The sequence below is a fragment of the Stegastes partitus genome, unplaced genomic scaffold (genome assembly GCF_000690725.1).
Source record: "Stegastes partitus isolate 25-593 unplaced genomic scaffold, Stegastes_partitus-1.0.2 Scaffold593, whole genome shotgun sequence".
Lineage (NCBI taxonomy): Eukaryota > Metazoa > Chordata > Actinopteri > Pomacentridae > Stegastes > Stegastes partitus.
In genome coordinates this window covers 126,703-148,970 of record NW_007578324.1, presented here as the reverse complement: position 1 = coordinate 148,970, position 22,268 = coordinate 126,703, and the positions used below count along the sequence as shown (strand labels likewise).

General features: G+C 45.0%; 1 protein-coding gene across 2 annotated transcripts in view; it reads right to left on the bottom strand.

Annotated features, from left to right (window-relative positions):
• LOC103362669 (rho-associated protein kinase 2-like) overlaps positions 1 to 22,268 on the bottom strand; it is a 33,340-nt gene that overhangs the window by 7,632 nt on the left and 3,440 nt on the right. For both annotated transcript variants that reach the window (XM_008289089.1, XM_008289090.1), the window contains exons 2-22: positions 19,437 to 19,518; positions 18,761 to 18,861; positions 17,995 to 18,132; positions 15,930 to 16,190; positions 15,247 to 15,391; positions 14,856 to 14,994; positions 11,841 to 11,932; positions 9,282 to 9,441; positions 8,233 to 8,329; positions 8,018 to 8,097; positions 6,958 to 7,006; positions 6,736 to 6,871; positions 6,324 to 6,415; positions 5,865 to 6,111; positions 4,848 to 4,954; positions 4,577 to 4,736; positions 3,987 to 4,147; positions 2,212 to 2,396; positions 1,979 to 2,048; positions 1,638 to 1,741; positions 881 to 1,067 (exon numbers count right to left, since the gene is read on the bottom strand). In XM_008289089.1, the coding sequence (XP_008287311.1) occupies positions 881 to 1,067; positions 1,638 to 1,741; positions 1,979 to 2,048; positions 2,212 to 2,396; positions 3,987 to 4,147; positions 4,577 to 4,736; positions 4,848 to 4,954; positions 5,865 to 6,111; positions 6,324 to 6,415; positions 6,736 to 6,871; positions 6,958 to 7,006; positions 8,018 to 8,097; positions 8,233 to 8,329; positions 9,282 to 9,441; positions 11,841 to 11,932; positions 14,856 to 14,994; positions 15,247 to 15,391; positions 15,930 to 16,190; positions 17,995 to 18,132; positions 18,761 to 18,861; positions 19,437 to 19,518 (2,793 nt within the window). The remainder of the gene's footprint in view (positions 1 to 880; positions 1,068 to 1,637; positions 1,742 to 1,978; positions 2,049 to 2,211; positions 2,397 to 3,986; positions 4,148 to 4,576; positions 4,737 to 4,847; positions 4,955 to 5,864; positions 6,112 to 6,323; positions 6,416 to 6,735; positions 6,872 to 6,957; positions 7,007 to 8,017; positions 8,098 to 8,232; positions 8,330 to 9,281; positions 9,442 to 11,840; positions 11,933 to 14,855; positions 14,995 to 15,246; positions 15,392 to 15,929; positions 16,191 to 17,994; positions 18,133 to 18,760; positions 18,862 to 19,436; positions 19,519 to 22,268) is intronic.

Sequence of the window (22,268 nt, the reverse complement as noted above, 5' to 3'; positions counted from 1 at the left end):
TAGATGGATAGATGGATAGATGGATAGATGGATAGATGGATAGATGGATAGATAGATAGATAGATAGATAGATAGATAGATAGATAGATGGATAGATGGATAGATGGATGGATAGATGGATAGATGGATAGATGGATAGATAGATGGATAGATGGATAGATAGATAGATAGATAGATAGATAGATAGATAGATAGATGGATAGATGGATAGATGGATGGATGGATAGATAGATAGATATCGACTTTTCAATCTGATTTTTCAGGACAGAAATTAATTCAACCATCTGAATCCCAAAACCTACTGGTGGGTTTGAAAGGCTTGTTATTTATTTTTTTTCAAATGCATAAATCACAGTTTATCACAGCCAGAAACTGTAAAAACAAAACGATTTTTTCACTATTTGATGGTCCTGTAGGTACTCATCTGTTACTCAGTCAGGACATTAATCTAAATCCAAGTTTAAAAACCTGACAATTCATCAACATCCCTCTCATTTGTCTCGACAAAATAAGCCGTGACCAGCTGTGACCAACAGTTTCAGGATGTTTTCTGCTGAACTGCAGGCTGTGTTTACACAGAGCAGATAGGAGAGACGAATGGAAACTAATTCAAAATGTAAGTAGTCAAATATCTCTCTCTTCTCTCTACTTCTAGTCATGGCTGAAGTGTTTCCATGGAGGGGCAGGACTTTATATCGCAGGGAAAAATGATCCCACACTGAGTAAAAATATACCAGGAACAACAAACACACAGGAGGTTCAGAGGGTTAATAGATCTTTTTAGAGCTCAAGGACACATTCAAAGTTAAACCTTTTTTGTTACTATAAACAGAAAACAGACTTCCTGTTTTGAAGCCGCTAACGTCTGATCTGATCTCACCGAGCTGATGGTGGCCTCCTTGTCGCCGAGCTCCTGCTTGTGTCTCGCCATCATGTCCTTGATCTCCAGCTCCTTCATGATCTTCTCCTTCTCCAGGTCCGAGTACTGCTCCTCGGCGATGGAGCGAGCCAGCTGCTCCGAGTCGGCTTTGGTCAAACTGGCCTCCAGCTGAGACGTCAGCGAATCCCTGCGGAGCCGAAGAGAGAGCGAGCGGATCGTCATCGCCGTGCTTAATTCGCCAGAACTGGGTAAATCTTTGAGACGCACCAACTCCCTGCTGTCGTCGTGTTACTAGCCAGAAATGGACTGCCGATGCTGTGACCGTGCATTAATATTTCAGTGACCTTTTTGTCTTTGCAGGGTTTTAAAGCGTTTTCCAAGTGCGAGCTACAGAGGATCAGCCTGTCCACAGTAATCACAGTGCTACTGGGACTCCCGCTGATCTGCTCCAACTTCATTTATGACATTTTTTGGCTGCGACATGAATTCACTGAGGGCACATAGCACGAATCTGGGACGTCTGTTGCATTCTAAGAAGTACAGATAATATGGACTTCATAGTGTTACACATATTCAACTGACATTTTACAGTTTCTAAAGATACGTACGTGTGCACCTCGTTTACATTCATGCTCCCAGTTGGACGTTTCTTTGGTTCTTTTCTTTCCTATACTGTGTGAAGCTCGTACTGTTCAGGACCTGATGGCATTGTGTGGCAGTATAAAGAGTCAGCTGGTAGTCGAACCACAGCGGTTACCTTTCCTCCTGGTATTCCACCAGTCGCTGCTGCAGCTCTTTGTACAGCTTGTTCCTCTCGTCGCGCTCATCCTTCAGCTCACGGATCTGCGTCTTATAAAGGGTCTTGAATGAAGACAACACGCAGAGTCAGTCAGCTTCAGATTGCACTTAGACAACGGATACATGCGAGAGGCAAAAAAGTCATTATGGAGGTTTGTGTTCAAGCGGCGAGGCCTTAAATATAAATCATGTTTGTCGCTAGGCTGACAATTTATGTGAGCTGTGCTGACTTTCAAATATTTGGCTGTCACTGCTTTTTTTTTTTTTTGCAGACAAGACGCACAAAAAAGAAACACTTACTGTGAAATACTGCTCTGCCTCCAGTTGGTCCTTCAGCTCCTTCCACTGGCCGTCAGCCTCCTGCTTCTCCCTGAAACGGCACCAATAATCTGTCAATCACTGCTGCAGGCAAACTGAGCGCCGCAGCCAAAGCACCATCTTCAAATCAGCTAAAATAAATCAGAACAGTGTTACAACATTTACAAATGCTGCTGCTGCTGCTGCTCTGCATGTGATGAAGATGTTCAGCTGACCTGCGCAGCTCCTTGTTCTGCTTCTCCAGGACCTGCTTCAGGTCCAGCAGGTGGTTGAGCTCCTGTTTGAGTTGTTTCTCTGAGGACCGGAGCACGGACACCTGCTGGTTCTGCATCTTCAGATCGCTCTGGCTCAAACTCCGCTTGTGGATCTCGTCGTCCAGGCGTAAGGTGAGATGCTTCACCTGCACACATGCATGCAAATGTAGCCGTTGATCACACTGGTGGTGGGTTAGTTAGACGTTTAGGGAGAAATTAAGCAACTTATTGGACCTGTAACTAATCAGCTTTGTCAAATCTAAAAAGTCAATGAAACACATGAAAATAAAGCCATTATAAAAAGATGAAATTAAATAATAAGCACAGTGTGTGTTGCACTGAGTGGCTACTGGACAGAGGTTTTGTATATTTACAATTTATTGCACTTATTGTGACAAGGAGGCGTTTATGGCTCTGACAGCAGTTGGAAAAAAAAGTGTTTTTCAGTCTGTTAGTCCTGGTTCTGATGGCCCTGTCCTCGAACAGGAAGTGGCCCGGGTGGTAGGAGTCCTTCAGGATGTTGGCTCTTCTGAGGCAGAAGGAGCCATGAAGGTCCTCCAGTGAGGGCAGAGGGCACCCGATGACCTTCTCAGCCATTCTGGTGATCCTCTGGAGTTCTGTCTTGTTTGCCGCTGTGCAGCTGGCGAACCACCGTCTGTCTTAAGACGCCGTCTGAAGGCATTTCTTGGACAACAAATCGCTGAGTTGTGGACACACCTGAGCAGCGTGGATTCTCTGTGGTTGAGAATCTGTCACCAGCTGAACAGCTTAAAAACTTTTTGTGCACAAACGGCTGAATCGAAGCCTTTTTCTCACCAAAACATTAGAAATGAGATTTTTTTTTTTTTTTTGTTGTCATTTTTCTTCAAGTCAGAAAAAAAAGGATATTCTTTAAATATGTCAATGTTTAGGTCAGTTTAGTCTGTTTATACGTATTCATTTAAATCTATATCTTTATATTTATCTGCTACTTTTAGCCTTCAACTGTTAACCCAAACCATTTCCAAATGTGTATTCATACGTTTAGTTGGCAGTTTTAGTTCTTTATTCACTTTCTGCAAACTATTTCAACAGCTACCCACATGTGTAGCTCATAATCTCTGACTGTTTATTCACAATTTCAGAAAACTGCTTCAACATAACTCCATTATATTTAACAAACAGTTATAGCTTACTGTTAGTTAATTTAAACTGCTAGCCATACTTATAGGCAGCCATTTCAATCTTCTATTTACTGTTTCCAACACTACTTGTCCATATTAATATTATTATTATTATACTTTGCGTTTGGTGGCATATTTCTGCTGCATATCCAGAATTTTTTTGCTAATTTTCCTTCTCAAATCTGCTCAGTTATTATTATTATTATTATCATTCTAGTTTATTCTGCTGCATATCCAGAATTTTTTTGCTAATTTTCCTTCTCAAATCTGCTCAGGTCCACTCAGTTCTTTAATTATTTTTATACTTTTACACATTTTTTTTTTTGTTCCTCTTGTTGAGCTAATCTTTTGGGATTCTCGTATCTCTGGCTGCACTGCTGGGTCACTTTCCACCCATTTATTTGTCCCGATATAGACGCTGCGATCTATATAAAGCCTTCATGTCTATAGAGCTGCTACAGCCATGTGTTGGACGCCGTTTATAGTCACAAGTTCAGTCGAGGTCTTGGCCAAATGCAGAACATGAGATCACCTGCAAATGACCTTTTCTTTAAATAGCTAGATGTACTGTACCTCCTCGGAAAGTTTCTCCTTCTGGGCCTGCAGCTGGTCCAGCTTTTGCAGCGCCTGCTTGTAGTCGCAGTCCAGCATGGAGTGATCCTTCTCCAGCTGCAGCAGCTTCCCCTCCACCTGCAGCTTCAGGCTGTGCTCCTCCTGCAGCGTGGCCTCCATCTCTGGACCCAACCACAAGCAAAGCAGCCATCAGGAAGGTGATCTACACCGCACTCAATACTGCAGTATTGACAGAACCATTTGTGGCTGTCGGTGAACCTGCTCGGAGCGCCGGATAAACGACCGAGTGCGAGACGGACAATCAGCAAACTATCCAAAGGCCGGTCTGTTACAGTTTTCTGTCAAATCACCGGCACAAACTGGAATTCTCTGTTTGTCCAAGGTCCTCTCCATCCATCAACTCTTTCCCTTTCACTCATTCTTTCCCCATGTTTTCCATTTTTCACTTTCACAGCTGACAATTTTCTTGCTCTTTGTACTTTTGCTCCTCTGTGTGAGGTGAGATGAGTTCGATATTGTACAAACTACTGCTTTTGTATCCACAGTGCGCTCAGATCAGGTTTCACTTTGTCGTCCTCCCACTCGCTCACCTTTCAAGGCCGCAGACTTTGCCTCCTCGATGGACTCGTAGATGGTGTCTTTGTCGGCGAGCTTGGCTTTGGTGGCTTTGTGTTCGGCCTCCTCCTGCTCCAGACTCTGCTGCAGCGACTTCAGCTTGAACGTCAGGTCGATCTCTTGGTTGCTTTTTTCCTACAGAGTCGGAGCTGATGTTAGTGTCCTCGCGTCTCTCAAATGAAAGCTGCTTTCTGCGGGAGTTCAGGAGTTCACGCCGTAAATTAGTAACTAGAAATTACCACCAACCTTCTCGAGGTCAGTGAGCTTCTGCTGGAGCGCCTTCTTGTCAGTCTTGACCTTAGAGAGAGACGACTTCACCTCTTTCACCTCTTCTTCCAGGCCAGAGATACGTCCTGGGAATGGGAAAAGGAAATCAGAGCAAATTAAGACGAATTTGTCCGGAGCGAGGCTGCACACGATGCGACGGTCTCGAGACAAACATGCGCTAAATTAAATAAAATGCACCTCAACTGTTGGGTTTCAGACATGACATAATGGTCCAGCCCATTTCCAGCCTCAAAATATGCAAACAACACTTTGCTTTTTCCTTAACTCCGCCCACAAAGACAACTTGACCGAGAGGAAAATTATCCCGAGTCATCGCTGCAAACAGGTAACACTGTTCTGGTTCTGGTCCCGCCCCTCTGACCTCAGCGCCTGGCCTCCCTGCACGGACCCAACATGTTTCCAAACTAGAGGTTCTGGCTCTGCTCTGGCTTTTGGCTTTCACAGCCTCTTGCTTCACTCGCAGCCTTTTGAGCAGATGTTTCCACCTATGATCAGACATTTCCCAAGGCCCGGTCCAAAAAACGATTCACAGCTAATACCCCGCTCAGCCTCCAGCTCCAAGTTGTGTAACGGCTTTTTTCCTGCTACCGAGGAGATGTTTACCGCAGTAGTTCTGAAGATCGATGCGATTACATGCAGTGGAGGTAGCGAACTGCCCTTTTTATATTCGCTTAATAGACTCATTAAAGTTTACCAGAGAGGTGATTATTGAAATAAAATGTAATAACTGCATCTCTTTTCTTTGGCTTGCTGTTAATTTCCCACATCTTTGAGCAGGCTGTGCACATAACAAGACTGTTAAAGCCGCAATTCTGCAAGAGTTTACTCACATTTCGTTTACATGCCAAAAAAAAGCAAAGCTGCACCAACGAATCAGGTGGTTTTAGTGATCTGACAAGAGTTTTGCTTTGTGGAAATTCAACTTTTCAAATCTCATCGCATTTCAATACGCAATAATAGATATCCACGCCTCACCCTGCAGGTCAGTAATAGTTTCTGTCCCAAGGTTGCGGTCTCTTTTCTCCTCCTCCAGCTCGGCCTGCAGCCCCCTCAGCTGCTTCTCCAGCTCCATCTTGCTGTTTTCCAGCTGGCTGCACTTTTCCTGCATCTCCCTGAGGCTGACCTCGAGGCTCTGGGCTTGTTTTTGCACCTCAGACTGGCTCTTCTTCAGCCGCCCGACTCCCTCCTGCTCAGCCTGAAGCATCGTATTGGCCTCCTCGAGCTACAGATAGAAAAAGAAAAAACACAAAGGAGCTGAAACTTTTTTTCTCTCCCCCGAAGGCAAACCGTGGTCAGAAAGAACGATCAAAACGCTGGTCACAGTTTCTGGCAGGGAAACTAAAGAGTGAAGCAATATGAGAAATGATCAATAGAGGAAAGACGAGGGCTGTGTGAAGATAAATGCTGGGTGATGCTAATGAGCTCCCGCCTCACTTGTTTTTGCAGCTGGATGTTCTTCTCATTGGAGATCTGTGAATTCTGGTTCCTCTTCCTCAGATCCTCCAGCTGGTCCCTCAGATTGTTCACTGATGAGTAAACGCAGAGTCACGGAGTTAATTTAGTATTTGATAGAGCACAATCCATCCGACGAGAGGGAGCATTGATACGCAGCGAGAAACGAGGCTCCCTGGATGAGTTTCATTAAGATTCATTTTTAAAAAGAAGAAGCTGTAATTGCCAAACAGAGCCGATCAGCTTCACAGGTGACATATACAGAACCTGTCTAAACACACCGCTGTTTGGTTTGGCTGATTACTCTGAGTTTAATGAACTCATACGACAACTAATGAACCAGAAATGCACATTTGGTAGCTGTGAGCCTAATATTTGGATAAGATTTGCTCACATTCGTTCTCCAGGCCGCGTTTCCTGTCGGCTTCGATCTCCACCTTGCGCAGATTCTCGGCGCTCTGGTGCTGCAGCAGAGCTCGTTCTCTCTCCAGCTGCCTGAGCGAGGCCTCCACTCTCTGCCTGCTGTTCATCTGACGAGACAAACGCAACGTGAGCGGAGACAAACTCTGACCGACTTCATCACCTGGTACGTGGCTGAAGCGCTGAAACTTCTCACCTCCTTGTCCAGCTCTTTGACCAGCTTGTCTAAACGGTTGGTGGCGTTTCTGGGAAGGAAAAACAGTGATTAGAATTTACTAAATCACTAAGTTATGAGAGTTTTTCTTTGTTTTTATGCAAATTTACACATAATGCATGCGATTAACCCCCAAAGGAATCATCTCTGTGTATTAAAGTTGCATATTAGTAGTTATATAAAAGATTTATGTCCATGAAAATAATCTTTATGTTCCTTAAATTGGCTTAGATGTAATGTCAGGCCACATTTGCTGCAGCTCCAGCACACCAGCTCACTTACAAATCTGCTCACACGCTGTCAAATTAATCTCCACAGTGGTAAGCTGCTGCATTGGAACAATTCAGCCGCACACGATCAAACCAGAAGAAAAATGGCACAACAAGCCCAATTTGGCAGAACTGGTTTCTTGGGTTTGAAGAAACATCCAGAGTCTGAATCCACTTTTTCTGAGACTGTCATCGGGAACATTGCAGTTTCAAGGTGGAGGCCATGATGGTGGTGAGTCTTCCAGCATTTAAAAAAAACACTAAAATACACATCACCAGGTGAAAAAATGTCCTTTCTACCAGTGGGGTTGTTTTAAAATTTCTTCTACAACATCTAAATGTTCACAACTTTACCGCCTTTTATTAAAAGTTTTGCCTTTTACAAATCGAATCTCCAAAAGCTTCAGCTTTGGTGGGACGACGCGTCACTTCTGCTTTCTCTGAACGATGCTGCATATTTCCTGACGTGCCTGACATGAAATTCTCTTCGGGGGCTGATAGAAACCAGCAATCTTTTCAGCGACGCTCTGTTTCTCTGTCCAAAACAATAATGATGAATAGCAGCTGGTGCGCTGGAGGTAAAACGTTGCATATAGATTAATCGCAATGCATCCGTTTCGTTCTTACGGCAGCGAAACACTTTGAAAAACACTCAGTGATTTATTGCTCGACTGCGACGCTTCATCATGAAGCCGACTAATGTTTGTACAGTCAGTAGCGTCATACATCTCAATGGCGCTCAGCTTTGTGTGTTCGTGCGTGTCCACTCGTACTTGCACTTGTGCTCCAGCTCATCTTTGGCCTGCATCTCATGGTCGAGCTGCTCCTCCAGCTGATGAAGCTTTTTCTGCAGCTGCTCACACATACAGAAATGCAGATGGCCAGAAATTTTAATTACGACTCCTCTCTGATCTATCTCCATCATCTGTGTATTTTATCTCTCCTCTGTTGCCGTTAAAATAAAGACCTCATACACAAAAACACCCACCTCTTTCCTACTGTCCGAACAATCCTCCTTCTCCTCCGAGCTTTCCTTGCCGTCCTCGGACTCCTCCACAGAGCAGCTGTTGTTTCCCTTCAGCAGTCTGAAACGGAGAAGAGCGGCCGTGAAAGTCTGTAGCTGAGTTTACCTGAGGTACGTTACCGAACCCTGACAGCATCCCACACAACCCACAGCTCCAACTTTCTACAACCAAGTGATTTCTGCCACAACCGGATCTGTGATGCCAACCGCTTTGTTCATCCAAACACTGGTTACATGACTTTATGACCATCATTTAAAAAGCTTTTGCACTCGGTACCCATAAGCTCATGCACTGAGCACAAAACCTGGAAGCGTGCGCCGTGGAAAAAAGCAATAAGGTCTGAAGATCTTCCAGCCTTCCTCTTACATCTGCACGGATTTACCTTTGGAGCAATCCAAGAAACCCACAAAGCTGGTTGCCAACTGTTAGCCATGTTGGTGGACTTGTATTGCTGGGATCTCTGGGAACCATTAAATGACTCTGGCTGCATTATGGGCAAAGAATCTGAAGCCCTTTTCATGAGACCGGCTTTGAGAAAACAGCTAATAATTTTTAAAACTTCCCACGTCCACTGCCGATAAGCACATAGGTCGACATATCAAAGTTATTATCAGTCAATATTCGTGCATTCAGCCCCATAATTTTGTCAGAATAATGACAAAGTGTTCAGATACAGGAAGCTGAATCTTCATTTTTGTGCATGCAACCCTTAACAAACTTTAAAAACCAGGATTCATCGTAAGCAGAGCAGGGTCTGCCAGAACAAGGCAGCAGTGTGGCGCTCAAACAGGCAAACAGTGTCCGACCGGCGTTGGACTGTATTAAAGGTGTCACGCCTGTTTCCGTAGATTACAGCGGCCTTTGCAACACATTCACACACTTTGAATAGCTTCTGTATAAAACCCCAGTTTCATTATTAAAAGTAGAAAAGCTCGGCCAACTTTAGCAAAAGCTGAATCCTGAGTGCAGCAGCAGAGAAAAGCAAAGCAAACATCAGCTTAAAAACACTCACTGATCCTCCTTGAAGTAAGTAAAGCCGATAAATGGTAGCTGGTTGCCCACGAAGGCTCTGGGCGGAGGGAAGGTCTCAGCATCTCCTTTATCATTCTCTATGTCATCAAAGTTACTGGTGTCTATGTCACTGCTCAGCTCTGGCACAACTGGGGCCACAGCTGGAAGACAGAAACAGAGGGAGAGAGTCATGAAGTGAAGAAGGAGGAGGAGGAGGAGGAGGAGGAGGTGCAAGCCAGGAGGGTTTGAGGAAATAAGGAGAGGAAAGAGCTGCTTTACATCAAATGAGACACTCGGAGATTAAAATCTTGTCCTGCAGGTATTTTAAATTTAAAAGACAGCTTTAAAAAAAAAACTTTTAGCATTGAGGATTTTTTTTTTTTTTGGAGGAAACTCGGTGCCAACTTTGGCTTGTAGTAGGAGTAAGTTTTCTGCAGGTTGGCGTGAGCCTGACACCACTCCTTCTCCCGTACAGAGCTCGCTTTGTGCCCCACACACAGCGCCTTTCACAAACCGAGGCCGACCACGCCAGGAGAGAGAACGCTCCTTCTGCTCTGCTCTCACACAGCCAGGCGCTTCAAAAAGCCTGCACACAATACGCCGGCAAAAACGTGTGAAGGGGGCCAATCAGATAACACTAAGCTACCCCCGTTTAGCCTATAAATAGATCCTAATTAAGAGGGGGAAACAAAAAAAACAACAAAAAAAAGCTGCCATTATGGATCAAGTTCCTCAGACCAGGGAAGTTCTGGCACTGAGCAGAGGAGCTCATTGGGTCAAGACTCAACCCCCAGCGTGACAAATGTGACTGGAAGATGGTACAGGGAGAGATCAAGCGCAGGGACCAAACAAACGACGGGGGGAAATAAAAAAGAAGAGACGAGGAAAAGAAAAAAAAAAGAAAATGCGGTGAGACAGAAAGAGACACAGGGCCGCTCCACGGAGGCCTCTGTGGTATGACTTCCCAGAATGCTCTCTGATAGCGGGCGACTAATGACAGGCAGCCGTGGCCACAGTGAGAGTGAGAGAGCCGGAGCGAACCCTCCAAACTGGGGCGCCCCTCTCATTAGACCGGTCCACACAGGCCACACAGCCTGCCCCGCCCGCCGCCGCCGGGGAGGGGGAGGATGCTGCCTCCCGTCCCATGCATCCATACATCCGTCCGTCTGTCCGTCCGTGGAGCTGCAGCGTTTAATAAAGTCAACCGGGGGGAAGATGAGGCCCGAACAGTTAACATAGGAGACAGGGGGCAACGCCACTCCTAAACACACTCAGAAAGCGACATGCAGCTCTGCGGGAATTAGAGTCATGTTTGGAGTGTGTGTGTGTTTGCGTGTGTGTGCGACAGGACATGGCATGAGCAAACATGAAGGGAGCTGAGCGGCACAGCGGTGGCACAGCGGTGGTTTCGTGTTCCAGACTGCCAGGCTCTGATCAGGAGTTCTGTCTGTCGTCCTAATCAGAGCCAGGTGAAGCTCAGAGAGAGGGAGAGGCAAAGAAAAAGAGTCTGAATGTAATTATACACAGACACAGAGGTGCTGTTCATATTCCTAATATGTCCCTTTTTTTCTCCCCCTTCAGCGTAAATAATGACGTGGTGTGAGTGGAGGAACACAGCGAAGCACAAACTTGATAATGCTGATGTGTGTTAGAACAAATAATCTGTTTTCCACCACATGAGGTAATATGTTTCTGAGTTTATTTGACCTAGAAAAGAAAACGTGTGGCTCCGTTTGGCTGTTACTCTGCATTACTGATCCTTTTCTTTCCTTTAAATACTAATCTGTTGACTTGACATATCAGCACTTTTCCACCCATATTCCAGTTTGTACTGAACAGATGTGGGTTTATTACTGATTTTGCATTGATGCTTTGTTCTTTTTCCTTTTTGCCAAACTGCAAATGTAAATCATTAAGATATTTTTAATCACGTGAAACGAGCCTAAACGACGGGGCTGCGTCACATTCTTGTATGTCAGATGCAACAAGTGTCTTTACGGCAAAAATAATCTCGTCAAAGGCTCGTTCATGTAATTATCTACAACACCAGGAGGTATTGTTTCACTCTGGGCTCGGCTAAATGGAGATATGTGTGTCTCGTCTGTATGTTCTTTAAGAGGTATCAAAAATAAACTTCTCAGACAGTTTACTGCTATTTTACACGGCGTAAACTGAACAGTAAAAGCTGCAGCGCTTTTATAGATTTTCTCTAATGTATGCTTCTGGAGTGGCACCCATATGCAGCCGGTTATCCTGCAGGTTTTATGCATCATCCCGCTCCGCACAGCATCCCGTCCCATAACGTGGGATAAGAGAGGGGGAGCGTATGGAGCGCATGTGTCCCATATATGCAGGCTTAATGGCTCAGGAGCTGGAAATAAACTTGGAGCTCCGGCTTGAAGTGAAACAGATCTGCGGAGGAATGAGCCGGAGATGATAAGAGAAGCAAAACAAGAGGGAACGGCGACACAAGAGAGGCTGAAAAAGGGCAAAGGGGGGAAAATCTGCACCTGCATTCAAGGGATTTAAAGTTCCAAAGCATGCACACACACACACTTACTCTCGCGGATGTTGTCGAAGGTCCAGTGGCTGTTCTTGAAGAAGGGGTGACGCTTGATGTCGTCCACTCCGGTGCGGCCCAGCCGGACCTTCCTGCACTCGGCGACAGGAGCGAGCAGTCAGACAAGTGAGCACAAGTCGCCTGAGCGTGAACACAGAACACACCCCCGCTCCGCTCCTCCCCACCACCGCCACCAGCATGTCATCCCCAAACACTCAGAGCCCGGCGGAGTGACCGCTCGGCGCCGACCGCACTGACCAGCATGGAGAGCCGCACGACCACTGGTGGACACCGGACGCGCCCCAGAAGCCTCCTCTGCCCAGTCAAGCCCCAAGACAATGCAGCTCCAGCAGGATCAACCACCAACACAACACCTTCCCTCCTTCTTTTTTTTTTCTCTCTCTCTCTCACTCCACACATACATTCTTTTTCTCTCTCGCCTCATCCACCCCCTTTTTTTTTTTTTTTCACCCTCCTCCACCTCTGGGTACAGGGCTGGAGGGGTGCGGCAGTTTGGGCTTTGCCACGTGTGGGACATTCCAGATCCAGCCAAGAGGAAGGAGAGGGCAGGGGTGGAGGAGGAAGAAGAAAGAGAAGAGTTTTTTTTTTTTTATTTGCGTGAAAACTAAGTGACATGCAACCAACTCGGCGCCACAGAAAACTGCAGAAGGAGAAAAAAAAAAAAAAGAAGGAGAACAGAGAAATGGAAAGTGGCACCAAGCAAGAAACTTTTACAAATGGTGGGTGATGAAAAACATGTGGAGAGGAAGGAAACAAAAAAAAAAATCCAAAAGGAGAGGGTGGCGGTGGTTACAGGAGTGATTCAGCAGCATGGGGAGACAGTGACAGAGCATGTGGGTTAAGTGGTGAACGCTGTCATTGGTCAGCGCTCGCAGATACGTGGGGGCGTATGTGCGCGGCTGGCCGGCCGAACACACATGCCAGATTCTGTCTGTGGTGAGAGAATAGCGAGTGAGAAGGTAAATAAACTGAGCGAGGGAGAAATGAAAGGCCGCTCTGTACTGAAGCAGAAAGAGGCCTGTGTGTGAGCCCTCCTGTGGGCGGGGCTACTAATGTAAACAGGAAGTGTTTTTTTGTTTTTCCAGGGGGATGGGCCACTATCCAGGAACAAGACCCTCACACCCATTCATCCAACTGTTACCTTTAAAATTGAGGGTACTACTAATATAAAAATGGCGCCGTTTGTATTTATGCAACAGTTGGAGTCGCGGATATCATTCTGGGCAAACTGGGCAGAGTTTAAATTTTATGAAAGGAAAAATCTGGTGATACTTTCTATTTTGTTATCGTCAATAAATCCCACGAAAAGGCCAAAACTAACGATGAATTCATCCAAGCAACAAATGTTGTTTGTGACAGAAAAGCCAGTCCTGTGCCTCAGAGCTCGGCGACATGTTCCTTCATCAGAACGAACCCGGAGTTCATTTTTAATTTGACCTCACGTATTGTAAACTACACCAAATAAACTTTTTCTTTTCTGGTTGGAGAAATGTTCTCTCAGCTCACCCTCGAGTTTATTTTTTTGACTCCCAAACAAACAGTTTCCTGTCATATGTTTCTCTCACTGTGGGCTCATTTTTCATTAAAATATAAAAGTCCTGCATCTCTATGGAAACAGCACAGCCACATCCAGAAGCAGGCTGAACTCAGGCATGTCTTTTGTGCAGAAATAACTGGTATCCTGTTTATATGCCACGACAAAAAATTTAAAAACCTAGAATCTACATGTACAAATATTCCACTACATACATTTTGTTTTATTCCCATTTTAGTCTCCGATCTGCAGATCCGTCCAGTTTGGCCAAACAAGTCCTTGAATGTCTGTTATGTGACTGTCGATTACAGCTGAGTCACTAATAGCTTGTTGGCTGTGCTGAGGATTGCCATGTTTTTTATATTTTTTTTTACTGAATCTGATCAGTGGAAGGGCTGCAAGGTGGCTCGATGGTTAGCATCGTCGCCTCGCAGCTAGAAGGTCGCCGGTTCACGTCCCAGTGAGGACACCCTGTGTGGAGTCTCCATGGTCTCCCCGTGCAGCGTGGGTTCTCTCTGGGTTCTCCGGGTTCCTCCCACAGTCCAGAAACATGCTGAGGTTAATTGGTGATTGTAAATTGTCCGTAGGTGTGAATGTGAGTGTGCTTGGTTGTCTGTCTCTAAGTGTAGCCCTGTGATAGACTGGTTACCTGTCCAGGTGAACCTGCCTTCACCCTGAGTCAGCTGGGATAGACTCCAGCCCCCCATGACCCTAGTGAGGACTAAGAGATGATGGCTGGATGATCAGTGGAAACTATTTATTTTTGTCGTAGAATAAAGCGATTTTGACAAAATGTTGTGATTTTAAGCTGAGATTTGTTTTATCGTGCCGATTGAACAGCGAGTAGTTCAAGGACAGTCAGTCTTTTTGTTCTCACAGCTTCTGGCTTCACTGAATTGTTTAATTTTAGTAATTTTTAACGTGACATTCAAACCCGCTGGTGTGTTTTGAGGTTTCCGAGGTGGTAAAAAAAAACATGTTTAGTCTGCTGTTAAATTTTATTTTTTAAATGCTTTTACTGCATAAAACCATTTCTTTGGCCTGTTTATAGATATTTACATGTTGAGTTGAGGCAAAACAAAAGACTGGAGCAGAAAGCCACAGGTGGTGATGGTGGAAGTGTTTTGGAAGTCACACATTCTGATGCTGGGTTTGGTCTGTTCCTGGGATTTGTTGACAACAAGAAACGTATGAACATTTCTGAGCTGGTGGGAACTTCGTCGCGTCAACCGTTTTTCTCTTTTTACAGAAATCGAGGTGACTGCTCTCTGCTCTGCTCTCTGACCCAAACTGTGTCACTTCAGCGGGACACAGTCCAGCAATCAAGAAAACAGTAGAGTAGGACGAGAAAAGGCTGGGCGCGAGTCCAGCTGTCTGCACATGCAACGCAGCCTGAAATAGAGAAACATTCCCGAGTCCCATTAAAGCACAAAACACAAGTTAGGCCTCTATGTGCAAACCTGTCAGTGAGAAAGGCGCAGATGAGGTCTTTGGCGTCCTGAGACATTTCCACGTCGTCGGGGAAGACGAGCGAGTTCTGGTGGTTCATGATCTTCCCATAGGTTCCGACCAGGGACTCGGCGTAGAAAGGAGTTTCACCTGTGAGACGGACCAGAGGTCAAAGCTTCTAAACACTGAACCGAGAAGAGAAAAGAGCTCACAGTGACTAATCTAAGGGGGCTTGTGTTCAATTTCAACTTCCGTACAGCAAGAACGATTTACATAATGCATGTACTGCTGTTGATTAGCCCATTGATTCAGTGATTGCGGCTCCACTCCAACGTCCTGGACGCCAACAATAAGCACTCAATCACACTGTGTTGCTCATGCATGACTGGATGTGTCACTTACCAACCAGCAGCTCGTAGATAAACACTCCGACAGACCACCAGTCACACTCGCGGCCGTAGTAACCGTCTCCACCCTGAGACTGCAGCACCTCGGGGGAGATGTAGTCCGGTGTCCCTACAGCGGTGTCACAGTGCACCATGCCCGTCTACAAACACACAACATGATGCACCAGAAACACAAAAGAAAAGGAGTGATTTTTAATAATATTTCATTGTGAGACAAGGGAGAGGACAACAGATCATCATAATCACAGATATAAAAGCCGTACAGAGTCTGTTTGGAGCTTCTTCTCTGGAGTCAGACTGTTTGGACTTTGTGTTTGCACAGGAGAAGAAATTACACGACACACACTCTGGTAGATTTACAGGGAGCTCCAATGTGTGCAACCAGCTATTCTGAAATTGCTGTGGTGAAAACAAAAGGTTGAAAAACATTTCCTGACCCACAGCAGAGGCGGGACCTCTGCCGCGCTCTAGATTGGCTGTTTAGCACAATAACCTCTGAGGCCTTTAAAAAACAGCCTGCGAGAGTTTCACTTCACCGTCTGAACACCTGGTGGTGCACTAAGGCCCTGCAAACGCACCGCTGTGGCACAAACGGCAATCCGCTCTCGTTTCAACTGGTTCAGGAGGCGTGTTGTCTGACAAATGAAAGCAGTGAAAGTATCAGTAAAGTCCACCTACCGAGTCCATCTTCATGCAGGTGCCGAAGTCGGCCAGTTTGAGGTGTCCGTGCTGGTCCAGCAGCATGTTGTCGGGTTTGACGTCGCGGTGGATGAAGCCCATGGAGTGGATGGCGTTGAGCGCCAGCACCACCTCGGCCGTGTAGAAGCGAGCCCACTTCTCAGGGATGTCGTAGTTCATGGTGAGCGTGACCAGGTCTCCGCCGGGCATGAACTCCATCACCATGTAGAGGTGGCGATCATCTTGGAAGGCGCAGCAGAGCTGAACAAAGAGCGAACAAATTCACACGATGTTACTCCAAGACTACAAGTCAGAACTCTGACTACACACTGTGTGTGTTTGTTGTGTCTCATCCATCATCTCTACACCTTAATCCTCACTAGGGTCATGGGGGCTGGAGTCTATCCCAGCTGACTCAGGGTGAAGGCAGGTTCACCTGGACAGGTAACCAGTCTATCACAGGGCTACACTTAGAGACAGACAACCAAGCACACTCACATTCACACCTACGGACAATTTACAATCACCAGTTAACCTCAGCATGTTTCTGGACTGTGGGAGGAAGCCGGAGAACCCGGAGAGAACCCACACTGCACGGGGAGAACATGGAGACTCCACACAGAAAGATCCCGGGTGTCCTCACCTCAGCGACCTTCTAGCTGCGAGGCGACGGTGCTAACTACTGAGCCACCGTGCAGCCCTCTCCATAGAACAGCAGACAGTAAAACTCAGTCAGGAATTATTATCCCCACCTTCATGCCAACATTATAATGTCACATCATTAACTGGGGAGTAAAGCTGGTAAAACTGATTAAGGATTTATAAGAGTAACCGTCTGAAACTTGACAGGTGTGAAAAGCATGTTATCTTCAAATAAAAATTTTTAAAAAGCCAAACTGACACCATTCATTAGAGCCAGAAACTGCAAAAACAGAACTTGTCCAGTTTTTAGCTTTCCAAAATGAATCTTTCTTCTAACTAGTCGTTCGATGAGCCATGCTGTTGGGAAAATGAACCAAACTCGTGGTATTTCATCCAAAGTCTACTTAAAACATTGCCAGAAATCATCTATTTGCACTAACATGACTCTGTAAAAACATTCTGTTCTCTTCTGTGAAACTATTAATGACTCAGCAGCAACCGACGGTCACATGACAAAAGTTAAGTCATCTGTCAGCTGAACTGCAGGCTGTGTTTACGTCAACAGGAGACATGTATGGAAATAAATTAAAAAGCGATGGAGTAAAACATCTGGAGTCATCAGCTACAGGTAACACACCCACATGTTGATTCCAAGCTTTGTTGGATTTTCTAAAATAAAAAAAACAAAGAAATTAAGCTTGTATTTTTCCTTATTTTAGGATTTTGCCGTTATAATGTCGTCATACTGCATGGAGGAGCTTTGTGAGGTCTCTCTAGTTCTTGCCATATTTGTGCTGTTTCAATAGAGATACAGGACTTTTATTTGCTGATATAATTTATTCCTTTATATATGTCTGTTTGCACTGTTTTACGTTTTCAGTGCACTGTTATTGTCCAGTCTTTACTGCACACCGCAACAATAAAATATAAATTATGAAGCCTTCGGAGTGATCTACAAATTAAATTAACTCATGTTTCTGCAGATGTTTTTGTCTTGGAATATCTCAACATTGGATTTCCGTCAATAGGTGCAATTCTAGCTATGAAAGGTCCTCATAATTAATTTCCAGAAACGCACAATATGATGATTTAAATAGATGCAAAACCAAAAAATGATTGCCGATCCTAAAGCCGCTGCTGTACGACAATCAATCAAGGAAGAAAAACAGATATTTGGTTTTATAATAATGGTTATGAAGAATGTTTTTTAACTCTGGATTCACCTCATCAGTGTAATTACACTGAACATTCTGTACAGGTGAATCAACACAATGAAGTCTGTACAACGCAATGAGTGTGTGTCCAAAGAGGCCAAACATTTAGCAACAACTCAGTCGGTCTGTGTTGGGGACAAGCTGAGCCTTGACCCAGAAACATGCTTCTTGTGCTTTTTAATGTGAATGCTCGGCGTACGCGTGCACACCTGGACGACCCAGGGGCTGTTGGAGAAGGCCATGATGTGCCTCTCCTCCCAGAAGAAGGCCGAGTCGGACCGCTTGATCATCTCGAACTTGCTGAGCTGCTTCATGGCGTAGACCTTCTGCGAGGCCTTGTGACGGACCTGGAGCGGAGGAGAGAAGGCGGGAGGAGGAAGGAGAATGTAAACAGCGATAACTCGGCGAGGACAATTAGAACACGAGCGTAAGAATGTCACAGCGACCGAGATAACACGAGGGAAGAAGCACAGACGGAGATGGCAAGCCATAATTGTAGTACACACCCATAAAAAGACATGCTTACACAAGATTTCAGGCACAAACACACAAAGTCCCCCCCGCCTCCACACCCCCACACCAGACTTCACACTCGTCTCCCACACACCGAGCCTGTCCAGACTCGTCTCCGCCACAAGACACTCAGCGGATACCAGATTCTACCAGCACGAACCGAGAGAGAGAGAGAGAGGCAGACATCTGGAAAATACTGGGACTTAAGGAGAGCAAAGAATGACTGGCTGCCTTAAACCTACAGTCCGTTAAGATGGCCGTGATGTGAGAAAGCAAAAAGGAAAAAAAGTTGCAGCTACATCTGGAACACCAAGAACAAGTTGTCAAGGTTGCATGTTGTGTGTTTTTGCAGATTGTTGCTCCCTCTAGTGGTTCACAGGTGTCTGGTGTCTTTATATTCACTGCACTGCTGCAAATAAAATGAAAAAAAAAAACTGCACTTATTCATCAGAAACATCTCACCAGCTGCACTTCTCCGTAGGCCCCTCTCCCGATCAGCTTCACCCTATCGAAGTCCTCCAGCTTCACCTGCAGCTCTCGCAGCTGGCTCGCCGCTTTCTCATCTGCCGGGATCAAAAAAAACAAAACCCAAGGTCAAGCTGCGACGACGTGGGTTCAGAGAAAGGTTGTGCAGGAGAAGGAGCTTTTTTCATCTAAAGTTCTACCAGTTCGATGACATGTACCGCAGCCGTTAAAGGATTAGAAACGGGGTAGCTGAGCAGAAATAATAATTTTAGTCACACTAGCAGCATTTCAGCCTGTCGTGTGGGCGTGTTTATGGCTTTTATTGTCTTAGACAAGGACGTAGAGGAAAGAAATTATTAGGAAAACAAACTAAGGCTGCGCAAAAGTGACACATCTCTAACAGTTAGTAATGTTTTGGCTGTGAACTCTGTCATGGCCAAACAGCAGTTAATCTGAATACCAAAAGCCCTCCAGTAGCCACACTGCAGACGTGTTTATTCATGTTTCTGTCGTGACCTTCTGCAGAAGCAACTGCAGCAAATTGTCTCATGTATGAAGCGTGTAGGAGAGGCCTGAACGTCATGCATCAAGACACAAGAACACACTTTTATATAAAGCCGTTAAAAGCATCATCATTCTGACCCGGTTCACACGAACACACTGCAGCTCTTACATCTGTTCAGAAACGACTCTATGTTCTTGTTCTTCCGCAGGGCAGGATAGTTCAAGTCATGAGCCAGCGCGCTGATGGAATCCTGAAAGACAGACGACAAAAGAAATACATGAATCAGTTTTAGGGAAGAGGTCGACAAACAGAGACAAATAAAAAGCATTCAACTTCTAGTGTATTATCCCTCTGAACACCAGAGAAAAACATGAAGAAACTGGAAGAATTCTCCAACGGTCCTTGAACTATCCACCTGTGACATTTCTTTAAAAATGCTTTACTCTGCATCTCAATTTGAAAAAAATCACCAAAAATAAACCGTTTGCAGAAACCAGATTCTGTGAAAATAGAATAATTCTAAACTCCTCGACACATTTATGAAGCCATTAGTGACTCTGCTGCGACCGACAGTCATGGAGTAAAAAATCTACAACTTTTAAACTGTAGGCTGCACAAAGCAGAAAGGGAGATGAGTAAAGCAATAAAACATCTGTCGTATGTAGAATCACATTATTTCCAGTATTCATAACACCTGCGTGGAAAAATATTGACAATGTTGATCGCAGGTTTTTCAATTTCTGTAAAATAAAATGACATTTAAAAAAAAAAAGGAAAATAAGTTAGAAATACAACTCTTGCTTGTCTTTTTATTTACATTTTTTATCATGATTGGTATTGTAACGCCTCTATACTGTGCAAAAGACACTTTCTACTTCTAGCCGTGGTTGTGCCGCTTCCATAGATGTGCAGGACTTTATATTACGAGGAAAAATAAAAAATGTGACAGAGCAAAAAGTGAAGAGAAGCTGCTTCGGGTTCAGAAGGTTAAACGTCCTTTTGTTAATAACAGCTTTGCCTCATCAGCTAAATACTAAAGTAGGAACATAAAACATCATCCAACACTAGAAACACTCCTCGGGTTTGGTTGGATTGTTCAATAACTAACTGACAAACATGAAAAAGCTGAACTCAGATCTCCGTAGCTGGGTGACCTCTGACCTCCTGCCGACAAAACTGACTGAATGAAGGAAGCAGCGACAGAAGGAAGAAGCAGTTTTCTGTAAACTGAGCACAAGAAAAACCGGAACGCTAATGCGCCGCAAAGCAAAACAAATACTAAAAAAAGGACAATGGCGGTCGGATGTATAGACATAACAAATCATGTAACAGAAAAAAAAAACGGTGACGTGATGTTGTTCCAGCCGCCTGCCTGAACTCACAGACCATCACCAGCACCGACCCGTCCCTACGCCTCAACAGGGACGGGCAGCACCGGGCTGAAAGCCGGGGACCTCGGCGGTGTCATCGGCGCTTATACCAGCGGTGTTGGGTTTCATGCAGAGCCCAAATGCCTCTGTGATCCAAACGCATGAGGGCGGGTGTAGTATGACCCTCTGTTCCCCAAAAACAAGGGGTCAAGTGGAGTCACCCAGCACGGCGTTATACGTGTGTGTGTGTGTGTGTGTGTGTGTGTGTGTGTGTGTGTGTGTGTGTGTGTGTGTATTAGGAGTTAAAGCGGTATGTGTTTGTTCGTGGACATGTGAGTGGGCGGCCAGGGGCATGTGGAACAATTCTGCACCTTTAAATAGCAGCGGTGAGGAGAGAGATCTCCCCCACCGCAGCAGACGGGTGGAAATAGATCGAAAGGCTCAGAAGCTATTGTGGGACAAACAGCTTATGGGTCTGGACTCAGGCGGAGGATCTGTGATCATTTTACACAGCATATGTGTGTGTGTGTGTGTGTGTGTGAGCGACGGTGAACTTTATAATGTTTGAATCACGCTGCATGTAAATTGGTCCTGATCGGAGGTGTTTTCAGCGAGACATCTGGAGCGTGTGCAGTCTGTGGGAACGTGTGACTAAATAATACGTTTGTTCAGGTCGCTGCATCGTCGAATCTGAAACCTGGTTTATAAAAGAGCCGCTTAATCTGTCCTCGGTTCATAAAAGGAACCTGAAATAGAAAAAACAACACGTTCCGCTGTTTGCTAACACGTCTGCACTTGTATCCGTCTTATCTGCAGTTAGATTAACTTTATGTTTAAGTGACAAAGAATATAAATATTGTTCTTTTGTAGACTTTATATCAACAAATAATCAATTTACCTGTTTGACATTTACCTAAAGTAAACGACTGCACGAGTCTTTTGTAAATTGCTTCTCTCATTAGGACATTTATTTATTAAGGGGTTCACAATCAGATCAGAGCTCAAGCTTTGCACGATCCACTGTGATTGTGTTCGTCCTATTTAGTGTAAAACTGAACTGATTCCCTCATACTTGGTGGTTTTATATGTTCATGTGTGATGCGTCTTCTCCATCTGCTGCACTGATCTTCAAACATCTAGAAAAGATCAAGTGGACGCTCGAAGCTAATCAGCCGAATTAAATCTTTTGATTATAGTACAAAACGTCTTTTAACATTTAGGGGCTCACGTTGAAAAAAAAAAAGTTTAGGTTAATTCTTCCTCTTATTATTTAGATCTAACCATGAAGTTTGCATCCAGACGTTGGTTTTCCTGTGAGCTCTGCTGCTGTTGTCGTGGCGTCGAGGGTTTAACTCTGAACTCTGAGCAGCTTCGGGGTGATTTTTACTCACTGTGGGCTCATTTCTAAACAACACAGCCACAACCAGAAGTAGAGAGATCAGGAAAAAGACCTTCTGTGATTCATAAAGAAGTCACAACGCCATAAATGATCAAAAACAAAAAGTTTGTTTTCTTTCATTATATATTTACCTGGAATCAACATGTTCAACATTTTGCCCACAGGTGTCACCACGACTGGAAAACAACCGGCCAAACAGATTCTGCTGCTTGTATGTTGAACTGGTTTCGC